General features: G+C 38.6%; 1 protein-coding gene across 7 annotated transcripts in view; it reads right to left on the bottom strand.

The window, feature by feature from the left end:
• Positions 1–19: 19 nt before the first annotated feature.
• LOC124637173 (dmX-like protein 2) overlaps positions 20–21,716 on the bottom strand; it is a 63,105-nt gene continuing 41,408 nt past the window's right edge. For 3 of the 7 annotated variants that reach the window (XM_047173528.1, XM_047173530.1, XM_047173526.1), the window contains 20 exons: positions 18,622–18,794; positions 18,240–18,340; positions 17,695–17,942; positions 17,168–17,359; positions 16,764–16,885; positions 16,308–16,450; positions 15,742–15,904; positions 7,938–8,040; positions 7,440–7,625; positions 7,106–7,287; positions 6,518–6,626; positions 4,707–4,790; positions 4,119–4,179; positions 3,717–3,946; positions 3,350–3,419; positions 3,188–3,262; positions 2,606–2,823; positions 2,257–2,362; positions 2,031–2,156; positions 20–1,947 (listed from right to left, as the gene is read on the bottom strand). In XM_047173528.1, the coding sequence (XP_047029484.1) occupies positions 2,056–2,156; positions 2,257–2,362; positions 2,606–2,823; positions 3,188–3,262; positions 3,350–3,419; positions 3,717–3,946; positions 4,119–4,179; positions 4,707–4,790; positions 6,518–6,626; positions 7,106–7,287; positions 7,440–7,625; positions 7,938–8,040; positions 15,742–15,904; positions 16,308–16,450; positions 16,764–16,885; positions 17,168–17,359; positions 17,695–17,942; positions 18,240–18,340; positions 18,622–18,794 (2,667 nt within the window). In that variant the 3' untranslated portion in view covers positions 20–1,947; positions 2,031–2,055. Of the gene's footprint in view, positions 1,954–2,030; positions 2,157–2,256; positions 2,363–2,605; positions 2,824–3,187; positions 3,263–3,349; positions 3,420–3,716; positions 3,947–4,118; positions 4,180–4,706; positions 4,791–5,561; positions 5,613–6,517; positions 6,627–7,105; positions 7,288–7,439; positions 7,626–7,937; positions 8,041–15,741; positions 15,905–16,307; positions 16,451–16,763; positions 16,886–17,167; positions 17,360–17,694; positions 17,943–18,239; positions 18,341–18,621; positions 18,795–21,716 lie in introns of all 7 variants that reach the window. The other 4 variants (XM_047173532.1, XM_047173531.1, XM_047173527.1 and 1 more) reach the window with 3 other exon arrangements.

A 21,716-nucleotide genomic window follows, 5' to 3' on the forward strand; every position in this document is an offset into this window, starting at 1 on the left:
TAGGAAATAAAACAATAACTATGAGTTAAACTTTATTTTAAATGTTTCCTTCATAAATAATAAAACAAAATAAGCATTGAACATTGTTCATTCAACTATTATATCGTAACAGGTGCAGTGAATTACAACTTATTTGAAAGAACGTGTTTTCCCTAAGATAATAGGGATGTTGCGTACCTGCGTACAATAGCGTCCATTCGATAGGTACGTATGTATGTGAAGCGAAGCTACATGAAGCAATCCCGTTGTCGGTTTGCGCGTTACAGTACCTTGTGTTTGAAACTATGTGACCAACATGATTGCGATTAGATTCAATTTACACGTACACATCACAGCTATCTATAAACACACGACACGTAAGGTGATACCTAGCAGAAACAGCGATAGTTCTGCCAGCTAATAAAGAAGTTACTTTACACGTTTATAGGATTCGACAATAATTGACTTATTGAACAGGTGTTGAACCGGTGATGAAATTAGAACTATGCAATACATTCCTTTGCATCCATATCTTGTGCGAATTTCATTCATAAAGCGTAAATTTGGTAACTTACGATATTGAATTTCATATTTTATGTAGCAACTATACAAATTATGTTCGATAGAATAAACTTTGGTGTTCAGTCATTAACCTAAAAAATATTATAAATAGATAACCAAAGAGAAACAACGAAACCAATGTCTTTTATTTCACTCAGAATAGGGTTTCATTTAAACGAAATTGTTATATTTAGTCAACGGATTTAATAATATGACTAACATCAATATTATGAATTATTTTCTATTAGGTAGTGATTATTACTAACGTGTTAGTACGATACAAGGGACTGTGTTAGTTTATGTTGCTAGATTTTACTAATTCAACAATAAATAAATTTTAAAATACATAAATAAAATAAAATTTAAGATTAAGATATTTTTTTGTTAATATATTGGAAAAGTGTTATAATTTGATTAGAAATATATCACTGTATGTATCACAAGCGCAGTTTAGATATAGAACACATTGCAGGCTATACAGATTCTACAATAATTTCGTTATTTTTCTCACCACAAACGTATAATACTGTTAAAATAAAGCACAGGAAAGTACATAAAATATTTGATATTTATAATTTTATTGCTTCGTTTAGAAATGCTTTCTTGGAACAAAATATTGCTTTAAAAATAACATGAACGTATAATCTCGAATACATCACATATAGAATACATAGATAACAATATAATACTTACTACTAGAAACATGAGAGGTGCCATACAAGGGGATTAAGTTTAATAATGTTATATGCAACGCAACGGCGACCGATTGGCATCGCGTCGACGTCATTAAATAGTTATAAACATGTTACAGTAAGCCAACGACCATTTATATAGGGATAGATTGATATATACCTATGTATTTAATAAATAGTATTTATTATGCGTCAACAAGTTATATGCGCTCATATAATAAGCTAAATCGTTTAAAAGAGCTAAACTGTTATCTAGTAAAGGCTTCGACGTCGTCAGTAGTCGGTTTCATAAGTTAATAGCATCGAGTTAGTTATTGCACTTTACAAATTCTAAAAATACACCACATCATACAATAAGGTTACACTAACGTATGCTATGCCGCGCGACTCGCGACTTAGGCCAGCCACTGCCGCGGCTGCAGCCGGTCGACTGACAGCCAGTGCTAATAAATAAATTATATATTTATCTAGGACATGTTTTATTAAGTTAAAAATAGCGAATATTTCACACTAGAAATAACTAAAGATTCATTAACATTTTAAATACATTATAAGATACAACATCGCCTACTCAGTGACTAGTCTAACGGCGTATAATGATCATCATACTCGTAACATTTGAATAGCAACAACGATAAATAGGTACATCACAAGGGGGCGTAAGGCTAGACGCGGGGCGCCGGACCACATTATGCTCTATACTGCGTCTCCTCACCTGCAACAGAAATTACATTGTTCATTTTGAACTACATAACTTCATACCTCTTTTTTTCCCTACATAATAAATATACAACTTACCATGTATTGAAGTGACAGGCGCGAGCTAATACTGCGGTTGATGAGGCAGCGGCGAGTCTCGCTCCGGCAACTTCCGCACTTTCATCGTGCCGTCCGCGCCGCACGAGAACAGACGCCCGGCGTTGTCTACACATCATTTAAATACATGATTTATGGTAATATGTCCTTACAATACATACAAAGCAAAATTTTGTATAAAGCATGTCAAAAGCAAAAGAAAACATACCGATATGTATTTGCGTGACGCCCTGGCCAATGTGTTTGAAGAAGGAACTTCTAGCATGTTCCCCTGCGAACGTGTACAGCAACTGATGTGTCGTTAGCGAGAACACCTGGAAATAAGTTTTTACATGTTGATTAGGATACTGGTAGGTCAAACTTTTGTATTTCCTTCAAAAATAGGTTATTTTTAAACCCCAATAACCCTAAAAAACAATAATACACAAATGGCATAGGTACCAGTTTTTTATTCTCAAAATTATTGACTTTGTAACTGTTTTATATTCAAGAAAACTTCTTCAACGGTAGCATTCGCTTCACCCTTCTCAGAAAAGTAATACAAGGTAGGCCGTTACCTTGATGTCACCATCAGCGGCGCCGATAGCGTAGTAGTCCTCCCTGGGCGACAGCGCGACGCACTTGATGGGCGCGTGGTGCGCGTGCAGGCGGTGGCGCACGGCGCGCGCGCGCAGGTCCCACACCAGCACGTCGCCGCGCCGCCCGCACGACACCAGCGCGCCCAGCGCGCCCGCCCACGCCACGCACGCCGCGCCGCCCTCGTGGCACGTCCACGCTGCACGTACGAACATTATATCATTTGGGCTTTCAACATCAACCTATGTCTGACTGGACAAAGATTTTTTGGATACAGTAATGAAGACGGGCAATAAAGTTGAAGCAAGTCGTTACGTCGTCGTCCGTCACAACCTAGAAACGTACATTGCTAGTCAAAGGCATGCCCTAGGCTGGAAGTAATTTGCCCATACCTACAGCGCTGGGTATTGAACTATAGCAAGTAGGTACCAGTTACAATGAACTAACATTGAAGAAGGACATCTTGGGGAACATGTTTCAAAAAGGTTTTGTTTGGGGAAACTAAGATTAGTCAACCACATCAGTGTAACTTATATGGAAAGAAACCAAAACAGCATACTCACAAACCACTAAAGCTTTCTTCGTGGGCATCAACGTGTCCCATATGGCAACGTTTTTACTCTCAGAACTATGTCCAGCTGTAATAATAATAAAATAACATTATTAATTAGCAATTAATTGTTCAATAAAGATAATATTTTCTCTATGTGATTAACGTATCTTACCTGTAGCAACTAAACTGCAGGAACCGAGGAAAACAAAATCGCTAATTCCTTTACTGTGACATTGATGCATCTGTAAAAATGCAACATTAGATTAATTAAAATAGCATTATAATTTTAAGAAGAACATGTGGTTTTGTTTTTGTGCCCCGGGGGAACTTCCTAACGTACTCGGAAAAATATAGCGTATCACTCGAGGATAGTATGGCTTTCAAATCTTTTCAGTAGTTTCGGAGCCTTTAGAGTACAAACCAATAAACAAAAAAATGATTCCACTTCATCATATTAGGTACTATAGATTAGATATACAACATATTGGTAGGATAGACTAGCCACACATTTATTTAAACTTAGAATAAAGGTAACTCACAAAGAAGGGTCTAGGCGAGGCATGCGGATGTCCAGCCTGATGAGGCGCTGGATGCAACTGCCACATCGCCAGGTTACCATCAGCGTCAGACGCGGCAAACTTGTTGCCGTAGTCCGAGAACCTCACTCGAGTGACTTTAGCGAACGCGCCGGGAGGACGCGGTGACCATACGCAGGACGGGTGGCCCCATTCCCAGAGTTGGACTGAACCGTCCGCTCCACCGGTCAGGTCTGCAATGTGGTGGTGAAAGAATTACGAGTAAGAGCAGGTAACAATGTTGGTATATAGAAAAGACAGACCCACCAGGTAGAAAATCTCAAGTTTGAAGCGTAAACCTGAACAGTTTGCTCGGTGGGTCTATGCTACAATAACTCATACAAAAATCAGTAAGCAATCACTTACACAATGGTTGTGAGGGATGCGCTGCCATCCTTTTGATGTTGTCGATTTTGTGTTTCAGCACCTAAACAGAACATGATTGTTACAAAAAAATGTACATGTTTATAATTGAATTTATAGGCAAGATTTCCCAATCTTTGACGTATTAGGCAAGTTAGTAACATAGACAAGTAAACATATCATGCTTCACAGAATTAATAAAACAAATTGCAATACACAACGCAACATACAGTAGCAAAGAGACAGTGGGAAATTAACATAATATTTCGGAAACACTGGTCTGAAAACATCTACTAAACGGACCTCTACAACGAAAAAATAACATGGTCGAAACGAAATAAAATCTGCTGATCTCGGAAACTGCTGGAGAAAATGAGAACGAATGGATAAAACAAACTGGCACAACTATGTGAACAGCCTAGTGAACTACACGTGGAATGAAAAACCAAAAAATAAAAGAAATCATCATAGGAGAAGAAAAAAATAATACTCCAAATAAAAACATCGAGCTAGAAATAAATCGAAGGGAGTGCAACCGCTGGCTAGGGATGTGACGAGAGTGGCGAAGGAGTGGCTAGGGTTGTCACTGACCGGTTTCATGAGAAGCTTCGAACGATGCAGCACCAGTCGACAGTATTTCGGGTCGTGGCAACCCGGGAACTGTAGACCTTTTACCTGCGATCAACACTATGTTTTACCGAAACACACTCGCAAATACATTTTTAAAGACAACAAGGCCACTTCCTTAAAATGTTGAGCAATAAGTTGAAAATAATACAATCCCTATAACCGTGAAGATGGCATTAAATCCACATTAAACTTACCTAGATTTAATATATTTAAAATTTTACAAGTAACATAATTTCCCAATTCCCATTATAGTTAAAATTATATCAAAATCGCCCAATATAATCTCCGGATCTCCATTGAGTACAGTTTTGGAGAAAAGGTATATAAAGAGATTAGAAAGCGCTAGCGAAGCGCGAGGCGACACGAGACAATATAACGAGTACAGACACGCACACAATAACCGTACCACATTAGTTAACCCAGCATTATTTTTACATCAACTGGGTGAATCAATGTTCTTTTGTTTTTCGAGTTACATATCAAAGTAGCGCAAAACAATCTTGATAGTTAAATGATTTTATCTGTAATGTATTTATTTGCAATAACCAAACAATGAAGTTCAAAAAGAAAGCCCAATTCAGCATTGAGGTATTAAAATTAGACAATTTTATCAAAAAAAATCCCGAGAAAGTATCAAAACATGTTTCTAGTCATGTTGTATTCTAGTCTTAATATTGAGGCTTACTACACACAGTGCGTAGAAGCCTACATCCATTTATTAAAGTAGAGTATTTTTTTAAGTGTTAAGATTTTTTTCCGTGTTGGAACATTGATTCACCCACTGTGCATAGTGCATTAGTTATTAGGTGCACGTACTGTAGCTATATACGCTTCTACGCCGGTCGGTATGCTGCTCGACCGCCGCTCCTGTTAATGTGTTATACTCACAGTTACTTTAGCTCATTCTATGTTAGATTTTATACCAAGGATATTGTAACCCCCTCTATAAAGATGTAAGTTTAATAAGTAGCGTTAATGGTTAAGAAGCTTTAAATTATAATCTGAGATCTTTCAGCGTCCAGTCAATAAGTAAGCTAAATAATACTGTATATTAGTTTTGGTTAGACTTCGTAGAAGTATCCAATACCTTTAAAGAACAGCTGGTGCAAGGTCAATACCAATAAAATAAACTGTTTTTGGAGCACCTTTTATATAGTTTTGTAATTAGCCATACTTCTCTAAAGGTCAGTTACCCTAAATTAGTTGCTATACCTTATTCAGAAAAGCATGATTGATTCAAAGATGTCAACCTGGTAATTTTTTTATATTTTAGTAGCATGCCAATTTAATATTTCGCATACATTTGTCATATATAAGGTTGTCAAAAGCGCAAAATTATGATGCGCTGATACCACTAAAAGATAACCAATCAAGTATGGACAATAAAACAGCATACGAAATTGTAATAAAATTTCACCGATAGTGCAGATAAGACATACATATATTGTGCAGGTCAATACAAACACATTATGATGCTTTTAACCGTGAGAAATAATAGCTTACTAAACCCCACTGATAAGCGGGCTCATAATATGTTAACAAATTACATAATAGTTGTTGCAAAACTTTTTATCACCTCTAAATAGGTTTTCATATGAACCGATATAGAAGAGTACATTATTTAGGTATACTGGCTTATCTATAGGCTTATATAGGTATATTTTTTTTATGAAAAAATATTCTTAATATTTTCACTTTTAAACAAACAAAACGCTCAGTACACCGCCGCTCCAGGCTAAGGATTTAGCAATAAAGGTGTATGTAATACTTACAACGCTGGCGCCTCGTCCAGTTTGACTGGCCATGCCCACTGGCACTTGAGGAGCGTTTGGATTCAGCGGAGAGCTGTTCCCAGTGCCTGGTACTGAACCGCTGTTGGGCCTGTATGGAGAAGCATATATTTGTAAATCATGATAATGATTGATCACTTGTTTTTAAGGCGGTTTTGATGGATTAATCTCAAAAGAGTCTGGAAAACAACAACCAAGCTTTTTGACAACTGGAGGATGATTGTAAAGGAGGCCAAGATCAACGGAAAATAATGTCAAACGTAACTTTTATACATTTCTCAAATAGTGACGATTTTTAAATATCAACATAATGTATATTTGGTTTTGGAGATTTTTTTTTAAGAAAATCAAACTAAAGCTACTGCGTAACATACAAGACCCAGGCTAAGTCCTATAAGCCGGCCAGACCTAAAGTCTGGCAAATTCGTTTGTAACACCCACTGCATTCCGCACGCACTGGGGGCACAGGCAGCCGGGTGCCGGCGCTGTTGTCGGTAACGTCGCCTTCTAGCCTACGTGAACCATGGGGGTATTACGTAGGAATTTCCCAGGCTACATTAAAGTACATACTTGTCGTGGTGCTGTATGAGCAGGAAGCCGGTGTCGGGCAGCGCGGCGGGGTCGGCGGCCAGCGCCAGCAGGTCCAGCTCGCACTCGTCCTCCGCCCACCACGCGCCCGCGCGGAGTAGCAGCGACACGTCCATCTCTTGTACCTCGCGGGCTGTGGCTACTGCCAGCAGGCAGCCGCCGACCTGATATACAAATACATTAGATTAAGTACATTAGAGTAAGTACGGAGTATTATGCTTTTCTAATAAACATCTGGAACAATATAAATAGAACTTCGCATAAATGATTAAGCATTTTGCAATACTAAATGGCGGTCAGCTAATCAACTAATTACCTTATTCAAACAGAAGGCAGCAATAGAGTCCTGCTCCTTATGTATGATCCTCACGGGGTTATGCAGTTCAAGGTCACGGTCACGTTGCTGCTGAGGTATGCAGCCTCCGCGAGCTTCGGCCGCTATCGTCTCCGCTGTTACGGACTGAGTGCGGCGACGGGAGAATACCGCACGGATGAACAGGTCCTAGGATATTGAAATATAGATTAATTAGCTGGTGGGAGTCGTGGAAACTACGTCTCATTCTTGGAAAAATATGGCCCACTAGCTGCTTTCCCGTGGTTTCACTAGCGTCTCCTGGAAACTGTACTTAGGTACTTGGATAAAATATATTACGTGGTGGTACTGTGGCTTCACAACAGTGAAAGAACTTTCCCTGTTGAATAAATAAGCCCGTTCATATTTTTAGCACAAATTAAGTTTTTGCTATGTACAAAGAAGCTACTATATTCTTATTTAATGACAGTATATGAAATTGAAGAAGTCTTCCTATCTTACCTGGACCGGTTCTTGTCGTACGAGGAAACTCCACAGTCTCCGGGCGGGCGCGGCGCTGAACAGCACCGAGCTGAACGGAGTATTATGCTTTTCTAATAAACATCTGGAACAAAGATAGTTCATTATTTAAAGCTTCACCGGTGTCAGTGATAGATAAATAATGAGAGATATGTATTCCCAATCTATATTTTGCAAAACAAGGATAATAAAAATTTTAGCTTTCACCCGCTTTCTGAAGGAACTACTTCCTTTATCCCAAGCTATATGAAATTCTGACGACTGCCAAGTTTCAAAAAATCTATAGAGTATTTTTTGAGGAACGCGAAAAAATATCGATATATCCATATACAACATGTAACTTAATTAACGCACATCCTGAAATTAGTTTGTTCAGAATCGTTTACTGAATCGATTTTTAATATAGGTAATTTTTAAGCCCAAAAATAATTAAAACTACGGAAATTATTGTCATATTAACCCTGTATAGTCAAAACAAATAGGGTATTTTAGTCTAGATGAGAAAAAAATTAAAAGTGTATTACAATGATTGTTTAGAGGAAAAGCAATCGGGAAATGTTAGTTTCACTTCGTAAGGTACATAAATATATTTTTTATTGCAGTTTAAAGTTTTTAGGTTTTTTTATCTGTCTTTGAACACTACGAAATGTCGCCGCCATGCTAATGACGTCATTACGGTAGTAAACAAAAGTGTATAACCTCTAAATATTATCCACATTTCCCAAAGTATTGATTCTTGAAGTAGTTAACCTATCATTAACCCGGCGGGAGTGTGGTGGGGTGTAGCATACCCCAGCATTGATTTACCTAGGTATATTTTTTTAACTGGTAACAACTAGATTTCGGGGCTTCGTGTAGCTGGAGGTAAGAGGTTGCAGTAGAGGATAGTGGCATGATCTCGGTGTTACGCCGGCTGGTGATTGAAGTGCAAGTGCGTAAACGTCTGTGGGGTAGGTCACACCCCGCCACATAGTTCGCGTATTGTTTTCGTATTTTTTATATGTACATATGTATTTTTACATGTATACTTATATTTTTTATATTTTTTGAATAAAAATGGCACTGGAGGCAGTTGAAAGACGTATAAGAAGCATTATTGATGAAGTTTTAGCCGAATCTTCAGATGAATCAAGTTCTACCGAAGAATTTGATCATTGCATTGAGCATGAGCTTGAATCATACACGCAAGCAGTGTGTGATGACTTTGAAGCGATTAGCAGCGAGTGGGAATCGGATGACGAGGATGTGCGGATTGTCCTCGGAAAAAAGATCGGAACACAAAACATGTCTGTGCAAACTGCAAAAAATCACTGTGCCTAGAACATGCAATATTTTCTTGCAAAAATTGTGCTGGCGGCGAGGCCTCTTACTAAGATATTCCATTTGATTCCATAAGTTTTTTAAATTTTTAATTGAAAGAAGATCTAATTTTTTGTTAATTTAGAAGTTTTTATTTTGTTTTAATCATTATGGTTGATTTTATGAATATTTTAATAGAGCAAATAATTTTTTGTCACCAAAAAGTTCTCAAATTGTTCAACTGCTAAGTAAGTAACAAAAGTTTAAAAAATATGTATTTATTTGGTTATTTTTTTGTTATAGGGGTTCCCATTCATAATACTTAGTAATAATTTTGTACAATTTTGGAGAAATACTTAGTTAAAAGACGTTTTGTTCCGTGGGGTATGTTACACCCCACCACATACTCTATGTAATCTTTGCGCACCACACTCCCGCCGGGTTAAAGAGTATATTTCATTAGATAGGTAATGTTAATACAGTTACTTACATCAAAGTGATCTTCACAAAAGTATAAACGAGATTTATCTGATAACAGTCCGGGATCTCGTCTCGCAACTTTTAACCAAGTGTTTCTCATATTTATATCCACTGGTACTTGAATCCATAATTTGTCTGGTGTTTTTACACTAGTGTTCTCACATTCAGAAACAACACACCAACGATACGGAGCATAATTACTCATTATTAAAATTTTCAATACATATCAAAATATGTATTACTGACAGCTGTAGTTTGTTTACTAACGTAATGACGTCATGACCAAAAAACAATCATGGCGTCCGTTGTGTGCCGCGTTTTCGCGAAATACGCGCGAAATTTGAAATTATGATAAAACAATTAATTAAATTCTTGACCGTTATTTGAAGCTTACTAGTTTGAGATAGGCACCTACGTGTTTTCCGCTTTTATCTCTGTCCTTTTCTACCCCATATCTTGCATCTCTCTCGCACACCGACCAGTTTCACTCCCCACCAGGCAGGAGGCGACGAGTGTTCTCGGCGGCCACAGTTCGTCATTGGCGTCTTGTTTTCCGCCCGAGAAGGTTGGTCTAACCAACCGCTGTAGTATTTCGTTGAAAAATAAACTCAGTGCTCTCGCAGAACACAGGTGAGTTTATAATATTTTATACAATTTGTTAACGGTTTTACCGTTCGATATTCGATTTTGCGAAATCAAGTGTTAATATTTTGTACATCTACCCCTTTTTTGTCACGAGTTTTTTCCGTGTACTTTTTTTTTTCAGTAATTTGTTTTCAGAATGAGTGACTTATAAAGCAAATATGGATGCGGTAAATAATAAAGCTACCACAGCCCGTGCACGTGACTATGGAAAAGAAAGCAAGCCCGAAGTTCCTAAGGCACCTGTGGCCCTAGTTCAATCCTGCAAGGTGTTCAACTTTTTGACAAAAAAGAATGGTGTGAGGTGCGGTCCAACCAGCATCTCCTTAGTTCGGACTGGTCACTACCGCACTTGAAGAGGGCTGGTGGTGTCAAGAAAGCTTTTCGGCCTTGAAAGACTTGGTACGCTCCCCTCGGACTGCCAGTAAGTCTGTTAGCCACCCCCCATGGGGGTCGGCTCATTATCACGGCGTGTGATGGTTTTCGGCCTTGAAAGACTTGGTACGCTCCCCTCGGACTGCCAGTAAGTCTGTTAGCCACCCCCCGTAGGGGTCGGCTCATTATCACGGCGTGTGATGGTTTTCGGCCTTGAAAGACTTGGTACGCTCCGCCTAGGACTGCCAGTAAGTATACTAGCCACCCCCCGCAGGGGTCGGTTCATTATCACGGACCCGCGCAGGGTACCAATCTTGCATTTTGCGAGTCGCAGCATCATTACAAAGCAGGGACCAGTAAGTATACTAGCCACCCCCCGCAGGGGTCGGTTCATTATCACGGACCCGCGCAGGGTACCAATCTTGCATGTTGCGAGTAGCAGCATCATTACAAAGCAGGGACCAGTAAGTATACTAGCCATCCCCCGCAGGGGTCGGCTCATTATCACGGACCCTCGCAGGGTACCAATCATGCATGTTGCGGGTCGTACCATCATTGCAATCTACCCTCGCAGGGTGGCTTTTTGGATCGACTTTCGAAGAGTCGCCATTATAACCTTCCCTCGAAGGGAAATGGTAATCACACTCACGCTGAATGGCGTGTGACGCAAAACTCTAAAAGCTCCCTTGGGATATCACGAGTAAATTACAATAGGAACCATGTCCAACAGAGGAAACAGAAAGCGTCCAGGACCGCAGGCGGACTTTGATGCGTCCAACAAGGCACGTAAGTTATGACTTTCCAGGCGGGTTGCCTAACATTATATCAAGACCAATGGAAAGAAATGGGAGCTCCGCCTTTCTTGTTAAAAATAATAACTGGGTATCGCATACCATTGGCCAAAAGCCACCTTTGATAGATAATGCCAGATTTGACCAGAGAGTCCAAAGAGATGGATGTCGTCATATCCCAAATGATAAAACAAAAAGTTCTATTGATAGCTGCAAATTCTGCCAGCTTTCTTTCCAATATGTTTCTTGTGCCCAAAAGGCGACGGAAAGAACCGTCCAATACTCAATCTCAAGGTTCTCAACAAGTTCATAATTACGGAACCCTTCAGTTTAATAAATGTTTTTCGGGTGCTAGAGTTTCTTCAGAAAGACGAATGGCTGTGCAAGTGGATCTCGCCCAGGCTTACTTCTACCTTCCGGTAGCCGAAGGTCACAGATATGTTCTTCGACTAGTATACAGAAGAAGACTGCTTCAGATTACGTGCCTACCATTTGGCTTAAGCACGGCACCCAAGACCTTCGCCACAGTGACCAATTTGGGTTGCTCAAACTTTGAAAACTCAAGGGTTACTCATAATTGTGTATCTCGATTTTCTGGTGGCTCACCAAGATATATTTGCCTACTTTGGGATCATTTGCACCATGTTTTGGATGGCAAGTGAATAAATCGCAAGCATTATCAACAAGATAATGACAAAACGCACTACGTGACAAACAGCACGACAAACTTAGAAGACCTGCATAGCTTGATAGGACTTTTAAACTTCGCAAGTTTTCGTTGTTCCATACGGCAGACTGCATTACCGGGCTCTCCTCACTTTCCTCAATGCAGTGTTGAACAGCAATCTATACCTACCCTATTCATGGAACCGTGAGCCAAACGGTGAACAAACCATAAAAAGGGTTCTTATAAGTCACGATTGAAGTAATGATCATATTTTATAAAAATAACTACGAAAGTAATATACTGACAACATTAGAAATGATATTTTAGAACGATGTCTGTGGAACTTATGCAATCTTTTCAAACTTAATTGATATCAAATATGTATGATAAATGCCGTAAATTATTTTCTTAATTTTAATGAAATATGTAGTAAATCGTTTACATGTAAAATGAACCTAGAAGTCTTGACTGTCATACATAGAACCCTACTTAATTGAAGACCACAGATACTAAGAACATTTTACATAAAAATGTGACGTTTTTGTCATCGGTCGGGTTATACCCACCATTTTGAAAAAGTGTCATTCTTTGGTTACATTGTGGGCTCACGGCTCGGTGAATGGAGTATAGCAATGTTGAACCTACCAGCAGATACCTTAGCAGATCTAAAGTGGTGGCTGGTCAGCTGCCACCAAACCTTGGATATTCATTCGCCACTTCCCTGTCACCTTATAACCACGGACGCCTCCGATGTAGGATGGGGGCACAACTGAACGGAACTCCCGTAATGGGTTCATGGAACGAGAGAGAAAAAGGCTTTCACTGCGATCTGAAAGAGATGCTTGCAGTGTTAACTGGAAAATCACGGCAAGTTGCTAAAGAGATCAACAGCCATTTTTCAATGCAGAAATGGGACTGTGGTGTCATATCTAAGAAATCAAGGTGGCACCCGATCAAGGAGCTTACCGAACTTGACGTACAGAGTATTCAGTTATCTTGAGCTGTATCAAATCTATCACGTCGTGAATCATATACCAGCCCTATTCAACAGTCAGGCAGACCATCTCTCCCGACACAAACCTCCACCGGAGTGGCATCTTGTATCAGCAGTGGACCTATTTGCCTCGAAGCGAGCCCAGGGACACATAGTTGTGTACTACGTGCCCCTAGATCTGAAGGACCCGAAAGCGGGGTTCCACGATGCATTTTTCTCAAGTTTTGACTTACCCGCTAGCATGGGTATTACCGCCACCTTACCTTATACCGTAGGTCCTCGGTCATCTCAATTCAGGAACGGGAGTTAATCTCATAGTAGTTCCTTCGGTGGCACCAGGTATTTTGGCGAAGCAGATTTGAAGTCCCGATCATTAGCAGTACCCTACACACTGATGAACCTCGAGCAGAAACCGATAGAGACAGCAACGGGGATACCCCCTGCCAAGGTCAAGGAAATGGGGGGGGGGAGGGACAAGGAGTCTCTCCGACTGAAGTCTTCTTCAATCCACACGCAACACTTATCAATCAGCTTGGAGTCGATGGTTAAATTGGGGCGAAAAGTATGAAATTGGATCCTATGAATCCTTGAATCCCTATTTGGACCTATACTTACCCAATTTTTAGCGGACTTACACATAGTAAATAAACTAGCATACAATACTATTTTATTACACAAGTCAGTTATAGCTACACTATGCAATGCAGAAACCACTCTAGAGCTAGGCTCACACGTTCTAGTCGGACACATTTTAAAATCAATAGCGCTGAGCAAACCTGTTCCCCGGGAAGCCGTCCATCTGGAATATTGACCAATTGGTAACCTACTTAAGTGCAGTAAACGTAGACGAGAATAATCCATTTGCAACTTCCAGGCACACTGCTGCTCTTTCTTTTGCTAGCTTGTTTCGGAAAGGCGAGTCCATGATCTTTCCTTGCTTGCAATAGACCCAGAACATTTCAAAAACAACAAAGATAATTTAATCTTATGGCCAGTCTTTGGCTCTAAGACCGACAGTTCTAGTCATAGGCAGTCGGGTTGTTGTTTTGATGGATAATCAGGAAAATATAAATCTAAGTCCAGTGTATTGGGTCAGAAAGACTAAAGCCTTGTTAGAAGATAGACGGACATCGGCTAATTCCTTAAATTTATTTATATCCGTTAGAGGCCAACCAAAGGCAGGCACCCGAACGATGATGCGGGTGGATTAAGACATTGTTAAAAGAGGCAGGAATAACTACAACCCCAGGAAGCTTCCACTCGGCGGTAGCGTCAAAATCTGTGTTGACAATATACCTTTGGACGATATATTAGCAAAGGGTAATTGGCGATCAGGCAATACATTTGCCCATTTTTACAGAAGGGAAAGATACCCACTAAATAGAAGTAGAAAGTTATCTCGATTATTTAATTAATCCAGCTGATTAATGTCTATATTTTTTTGTTACTATTGTTATTAAGAAGTATCGCAATGTTTTTGTTAATTACTATTAGAAAATGAAATCAATTTTTGCTTTTGTTCTTGCATCTCTCTTTTAATTTTTATTACTCATCCTTCGAGCCCCTTTCCCAACTATGTTGGGGTCGGCTTCCAGTCTAACAGGATGTAGCTGAGTACCAGTACCAGTTAACTTTGATTACATTAGTATTCCAGGACGCAATACACATACTTACATGTGATTACTCGTGTACCTAAGTACCTATTTACATACACAATTTCATTGTGCTTTTGCTCACATTGGCGTCCACTTCCACCAGGCGATAACAAACACGTCTCAAACTAGTAAGCTTCAAATAACGGTCAAGAATTTAATAGCAGCGTTTTACCTGAAATAAAACGCATATTAAATACTTACCTTATTTGAAGCTTACATTTTAATTTCTGCCTGGTGTTTTCGACTCAATGACGAACTGTGGCCGCCGAGAACACTCGTCGCCTCCTGCCTGGTGGGGAGTGAAACTGGTCGGTGTGCGAGAGAGATGCAAGATATGGGGTAGAAAAGGACAGAGATAAAAGCGGAAAACACGTAGGTGCCTATCTCAAACTAGTAAGCTGCAAATAAGGTAAGTATTTAATATGCGTTTTATTTCAGGTAAAACGCTGCTATTTATATTCGTACATAACGTGAGAAAAAAAAATATTTTTAATTTTTTAGAGATATATTAAGACTAAAGAATTTATTTAAGATATATTTCAAAAATGCATGTAATACCCTATTCAAATAAACCATAACTCAAAGTAATAAGACTTCGTGTGTTGTCGGCTTTTTCCGTAGTTTCGTTATGTTGTGTCGAGTCGAGCGGCGCGCGGCGCGATATTTGCGTGCGTAGTAGTATGACCAAAAAGTTCTCCAAGAATTCGTATAACTAATTTAGTAAATAACAATGCATATACATGTTAAATTAAAAATTCAGTGTATGTATTATGATTATAACATAATATTCTAATTGGGGTGTTTGAGGGTGTGCGTTAATTACGTTACATGTTATATATGACTATATATAAACTTACACTTTCTTAATATTAGTGTAACATACCTGTACTTATTAATAGGTGGTCCGGTGGGCAGTTGCTCGGGGAAGCAGCCCGGAATATAGTCAGGTGGAGGAGCCCGGGACTCCAAGGTTTCCGTCAACTGTTGCTGCCATTGATCCACGCGACGGAGAGCGCCGTGGACCATGGGACTTGTTGTTGCTAATTCTGTACCATAAGTTAACAACATGATTTTATTAGTAAGTATTCAACATGATTTAATTAGTTTTGAGTAGGAACATGGATGGACATAAGTTCATACATAGTGGAAGGGGACGATCAAGGAAACGATGGATTGTGTCGAAGTCGATGTGGCTAGTAAATAAGTGTGTTAAAAAGTCACTTGTGAAATTACGGTACGGACGAAGAAAAAAATCTGCGCTAACCCCAGATAAAATTGGGATAACGGCGGAAGTATGATAACGATACATAACTAACATTTTGCATATACAACGACAGATATACACCACGTACATAAATTATTAATCATCTATCTTTACAAATCATCATTCAACACCAATAATTTAAATCGATACATCTATATCGATACTAGTACAACACTAGTACATACCTGACATCTCGATGCCGCACAGCTGTAAGAAGTTCTGTAACTTCTGCTGAGCGAGGCGCAACACCGCGATGCGCATCACGAGCCACGAGTACGAGTCCGGGTCCGAGTGCTCCGAGTTCGTTAGCTTGCGACGTTTCTCATTTCTGTACAAATATGTTGTAGATATTTAATTTTTGAACCAAAACAAACAATATTCGAGTTATTTATTAAAATTGGGAGAAAGTATAACAAGTACATGTACATAAAAAACGTTGATATTTAGAGCTGTAAAGATGTCAATCGTTACCGTTCTTTGATCAATTGATATTAATTTGAATTTATCGATATCAATCGATTGACAACACTAACATTGTCTTGGCATACATCATTATCCTAAAGCGGATAAAAATAGGTAAACAAAGCGCAATCTCTGCTTATATTTATTATAATTTATACAGAATATAAATGCGTCCTTACTTGGTATTGCTAGTATCGAATATATCGTCGTCATCTGCTTCGCTGCCACTATCATCGACATCCTCAGCACCAGACTCCGCTGAATCATAATCGTAATTCTCAGGATCTTGTTCAGGCGTGGGCTAAAAGTACACAAAAAAAATATATATACAAAATATACGTCGTAAATGCGTTTAAATATTTCTTTCTATGACAAATTCAGGTCGATAAAAATGTCATAACTCGTAAATGTTCTTAAATATATATTTTTTTCGATAAAATGAGGTCTTTACTCTATATTCGATTTTAGATAATTACTTGCCTAAAATTTTTACGACGGTTGACAGAGAGGAATGGAAGCAGAATAAATATTCCCCCGACCCCAAATAAATTGGTAACCGAGCCGCAAGAAGACCGATATTTACCTTAGTTAATAAATAAGTAAGTATGCTGTAGTGTGGAGGCACGAATTGTTCCCTGTAGGTAGGCCGGCCTTCCTGTATGTTCTTGTGCGGGGCGGTCGGGCCTAGGCCCAGTAGGCGCATGTTTAGTAACGCGCGCTTTTCTCGTAGTGACGACCAGACTGATGTGCCTTCTGGTCGTTCTACTAGTTTCGGCTGAAAATTGAAAATAATTTACTATGTTAAATATCTCAAAGGGCGTAAATGAGAGTTTACACAACAAAATGTACACTGTATATGGCAGTACATAATTTAATATACACTAGTGATTTTCGATGCAACTGTTAAAGTTGAGTCCGCGTCACAATTTCGTCACGAGTCCGACGGAAAATTGTGGGACTATTTATTTTTGCTTTAGGTACTGTGCAATGGCATAAATACTAGGTACCATGGCATTGACTACACTTTTGATTAGCCATTTTATTTTAAGATCTCTACATTCATTTAAACACAGTCCCAAAGACCTGCTGTGTACTCAATACTTGACTTACCTGCAGGGAAGGTGCCGGTGCTGTGGTCAGCAGCCTCCTGACTCCTCCTCCGAACAACCTGGCATGGTCGGGTGCGACGGGCGCATGCGCACACAGCCGGTACAGCAGGTGTGCGTCACGTGCGGCGGCCGCCCAGCCCAGTAAAGCTAGGTATACTGCGCAGAATGCCTCTGCGAGTAGAACTGCGAGACGAGGTGCGTCTTCTTCTTCGGCGGCGCGGAGTGCGAGGCCGCGGAGTGCTGATACTCCTGTGTTGGGATAAATGTAAAAAAAAAAAAAACTTTTTTAAAAACATAAAACTGACTCCAATAATGTAACTTTCTCCTAAGTCTGACAAATAGAACGCTGAAAACTGTATAGAAGACGGTTCAGCCAAACGTGAGTATTGCGATGGTATTGATGAATATAATGTAGGTTTATTTTTGTTTAGTAAAAAAATTACACGTTTATATACGATGCAGCTCGGAGTGTGATAAATAATGTCAGTTTTGTGTATCATTGACTTTTAATTCAATAGCAGTTGCAATTAAAGCCTTATAACGTACCTGGCCATTTGTTAGGTGGTGTTGTGACTGTGAGCTCATCTGTAGAGTGACGCCTCTGACGCGCCAGAATTTGACTAGTTCCTGGAGTGTCAGCTATGATACTGTCAAACAAAATACATTATGTAAATAACATTATTGTAATCATGAGATGACAACTTATGGTTCTACCCTTAATGTAATTCATTTTAAAACGGTAGTTTTAGAAACATTTACAAAGTATAAGTACAGTTAACATTAAAATAACGTTGCCATTCTGAATTTGAATATGCGCAAGCACAAGGAGTCAAATGGCTTTAGAACGACAAAGTTTTTGTATTTAACGACATTTTGTACAGGCAGTTTTCAATTGTTGAAAAGGCTGTAAGGTTTTGGAGTAGCTTACTAGTCATGATGATGAGCATGCTTGAGGCTGAAGGTGTCGGAGTCGCAGAGACTCTGGTAGATGCAGGCGGACAGCGCTACGGCTAAGTCCCTGAGCGTGTGCAGTATGCGCGTGGCAGACCCGCCCGGGATGCCCAGCTCGCTGATCGTGCCCAGCATGTCATGTGCTACCGACTGCGGGGGAATAGTAGTAATCATTAACTTGAATAAATACCAAATGTAAAAAAAAACATGTATGGTTTATAGATCCCCACAATGTTTCTATCAGGTACCAATCTAGCATAAAGTTAACCACTTCTTTTGGCAATAATTCAAAAATCGAATTTAGAATACACTTATTCCTGGCTGGCTACACATACTTCAGATATTTGCGATATGTTCCTAAAAACCAAACCACGATTATCGTAACCGTCAGTTTTTTGCAAAACGGTTTATAAATATTGTCTTTGTAGGACCATAATCTATACATATAATAAATCTGTAAAAAAACTGTGTCTGTACATTGAATATATTTAAAAAATAATAATTGGGTGGGGTTTAGAAACAGTAATGGAGCACAAATCCAAAAAAAAATCTGTCTGTATGTCTGTTTGTTTGTACACGCTAATCTTCCAAACTACTGAACGGATTTCAATGATTTTTTCTTTGTTGTGTCAGTATTAAGCCTGGTCAACATATAGGCTATAATTTATCTTCGAAACTTGAAGACCTGATGCAGAACACCAACAGACCAACAAAACTATAAGAGATACAAAAATGGTGTCATGGCAAAAATTGTTTCATGTGATGAGCATTTTCAGCTGAGATAATAAATTTGAAGATCTGGAACACCTGATGTGGAACCCCAAGAGCCCAGCTTCTCTGTACCATATACAGGTATGCCGTTTTAGCAAAAGTTGTTCAATTTGATAAGCACTTTCTATTGACTTATACAAATTGAAGATCTAAAACACCTGATGTGGAACTCCAGGGGCCCAGCTAGACTATAGCATATAGAGGTATGACGTTTTAGCAAAAGTTGTTCAATCTGATAAGCACTCTCTGTTGACTTATAAAAATTGAAGATGTAAAACACCTGATGTGGAAACCCAGGAGCCCAGCTAGACTATAGCTTATAAAGATATGACGTTTTAGCAAAAGTGGTTCAATCTGATAAGCACTCTCTATTTTGACGTATAAACATCGAAGATCTGGAACACCTGATGTGGAACTTCAAGAGCAATACTACACTTGAAATGTATAGAAATGAATGTTATGAAATAGGTATGGTGAATCAAAAAAAGTAATTAGTCCGTCTTTTAGATAACCCTAAAATAATGGACACGTATTTTTCTTTTCTCCTTCTCACAAACAAATAATAACGAAGATATAACACGCTTGAATTTTGTGTTAAGTCACTGCTTAGTACAAATTTTACATACTTAGACGTGGCGTCACGAGCCCCCACTCTCCGAATTTTTTGCGTTATATATGTTACCGTAAGATTACAAACATCGTTAGATTACAATCTATCTCGAGAGATTGTAAACTGTCGAATTATTGTGAACCGTAACATCTGATTGCAATTTAACGCATTATTTTTCGCTATATTATAATCTATCGATGAGAAATTGTCAAATTGTCAACTGTCCGAAAGCTCTCTCTGATTGGTCAGTCTTTTTGTAAGATCGACCAATCACGACCAGCCGTTCTGTTCCCATGGAGTTCCCGTAGAGTTAGGAATGAAATAGAGGTGTCAGTTAAATAAAATAAATGCTCTTCAAAAATTCTTCAAGTATTAAATTTATATAAAAATAACTCTTATAAAAATACAGTTAGGTATTTTGTCTTCAAATACAAACTAATATTTAAAAATAAAATAAAAGGGGTGCTAATTAAACAGGCTTCTTTTTAATATCATTATTCGCCCCCAAAAATGTATGTTGCCTTCTAAATTACTAAGTCAGCCACAATTAATAAAGCGTCGAGCATCTAAATAATACTATCTTAGCCACGAGTTATCTTCCACTCTAAATACAACTCAGCATGATGGTTATTTTTTTGCATCTAAATTTGTAGCATGCATTCTAACAGTAAACTTCTTAAATACTATTAAATGACATCATAAAAATATTTATTTACCTTCTAATTTTTTAACTCGTACCTACTGAGTTTTTTGTTTAAAATATAACACATCCCATATTATACTTCGGCCGTTCAGAGAATGCGTTCCTGACACCTATCAGTTAGTCACGACTAGTGATGGGCACAACATAACACTGAGTTCGTTACCGTTCCTTCAAAATGAACCGCCGCATTATTTTAAGATTATTTTCGTTTTAAATTGGCGGAATCATTTGTTTTATATTTTAGTTATTTAAGTGGAAACCAAAAAAAGGTAATATTCATATAATAAAATTGTTTTATTTATTCTTTGTTACAAGTACATTGAATTGAATGTGCGAACAGAATATTAATCAGACTCCGATTTGCTTGAGGAGGTGGTGTCTTCATCATCATCTTCGCCTACATGTATAATTATATTATTATCAATAACAGAATCAATCCTGATATCTCGGTCTAACAAAAGCCGGGTAATCAAATAAAAACAGATCGAAAACACTTGAAAAACGTGGTCTATGCGCACGAAACGACAACGGACGACTGTTTTAGCGTCACAAAATGGCGGCCCATAACGCCATTTGGGGTTACCATTTTTAATCTAAGTATAAAAATGCGGTTTGGTCATAGTTTTATTTTTATATTTCATAAACGTTATAATTAAGTCTTATAGTCCATTATTTTCCAATTCTTAAAAAGAAAATCAAAACGTATTATTTTATATTATAACTGTATAAGAACAGATTACGATACTTGCCTGTTATTTTTAGCACAGCACTACAAAATATAAACCGCTGACATAACCTTGTAATAGCGCAGTATAGATTTAGAAAAATATTGTTTACCAAGTTATTTGACACTCAGTTTGGCACAAAATTATAACATTCATTGATTATTGATATAATAATGTTGTTTTAATGCTCCTCAATTGTTAAAACGGTAAACAACCAGCAAAAATATTTTTATCGTAACTGCAACGCCATTGCAAAGTTACGT

Source organism: Helicoverpa zea, chromosome 15 (assembly GCF_022581195.2).
Source record: "Helicoverpa zea isolate HzStark_Cry1AcR chromosome 15, ilHelZeax1.1, whole genome shotgun sequence".
NCBI classification, from domain to species: domain Eukaryota; kingdom Metazoa; phylum Arthropoda; class Insecta; order Lepidoptera; family Noctuidae; genus Helicoverpa; species Helicoverpa zea.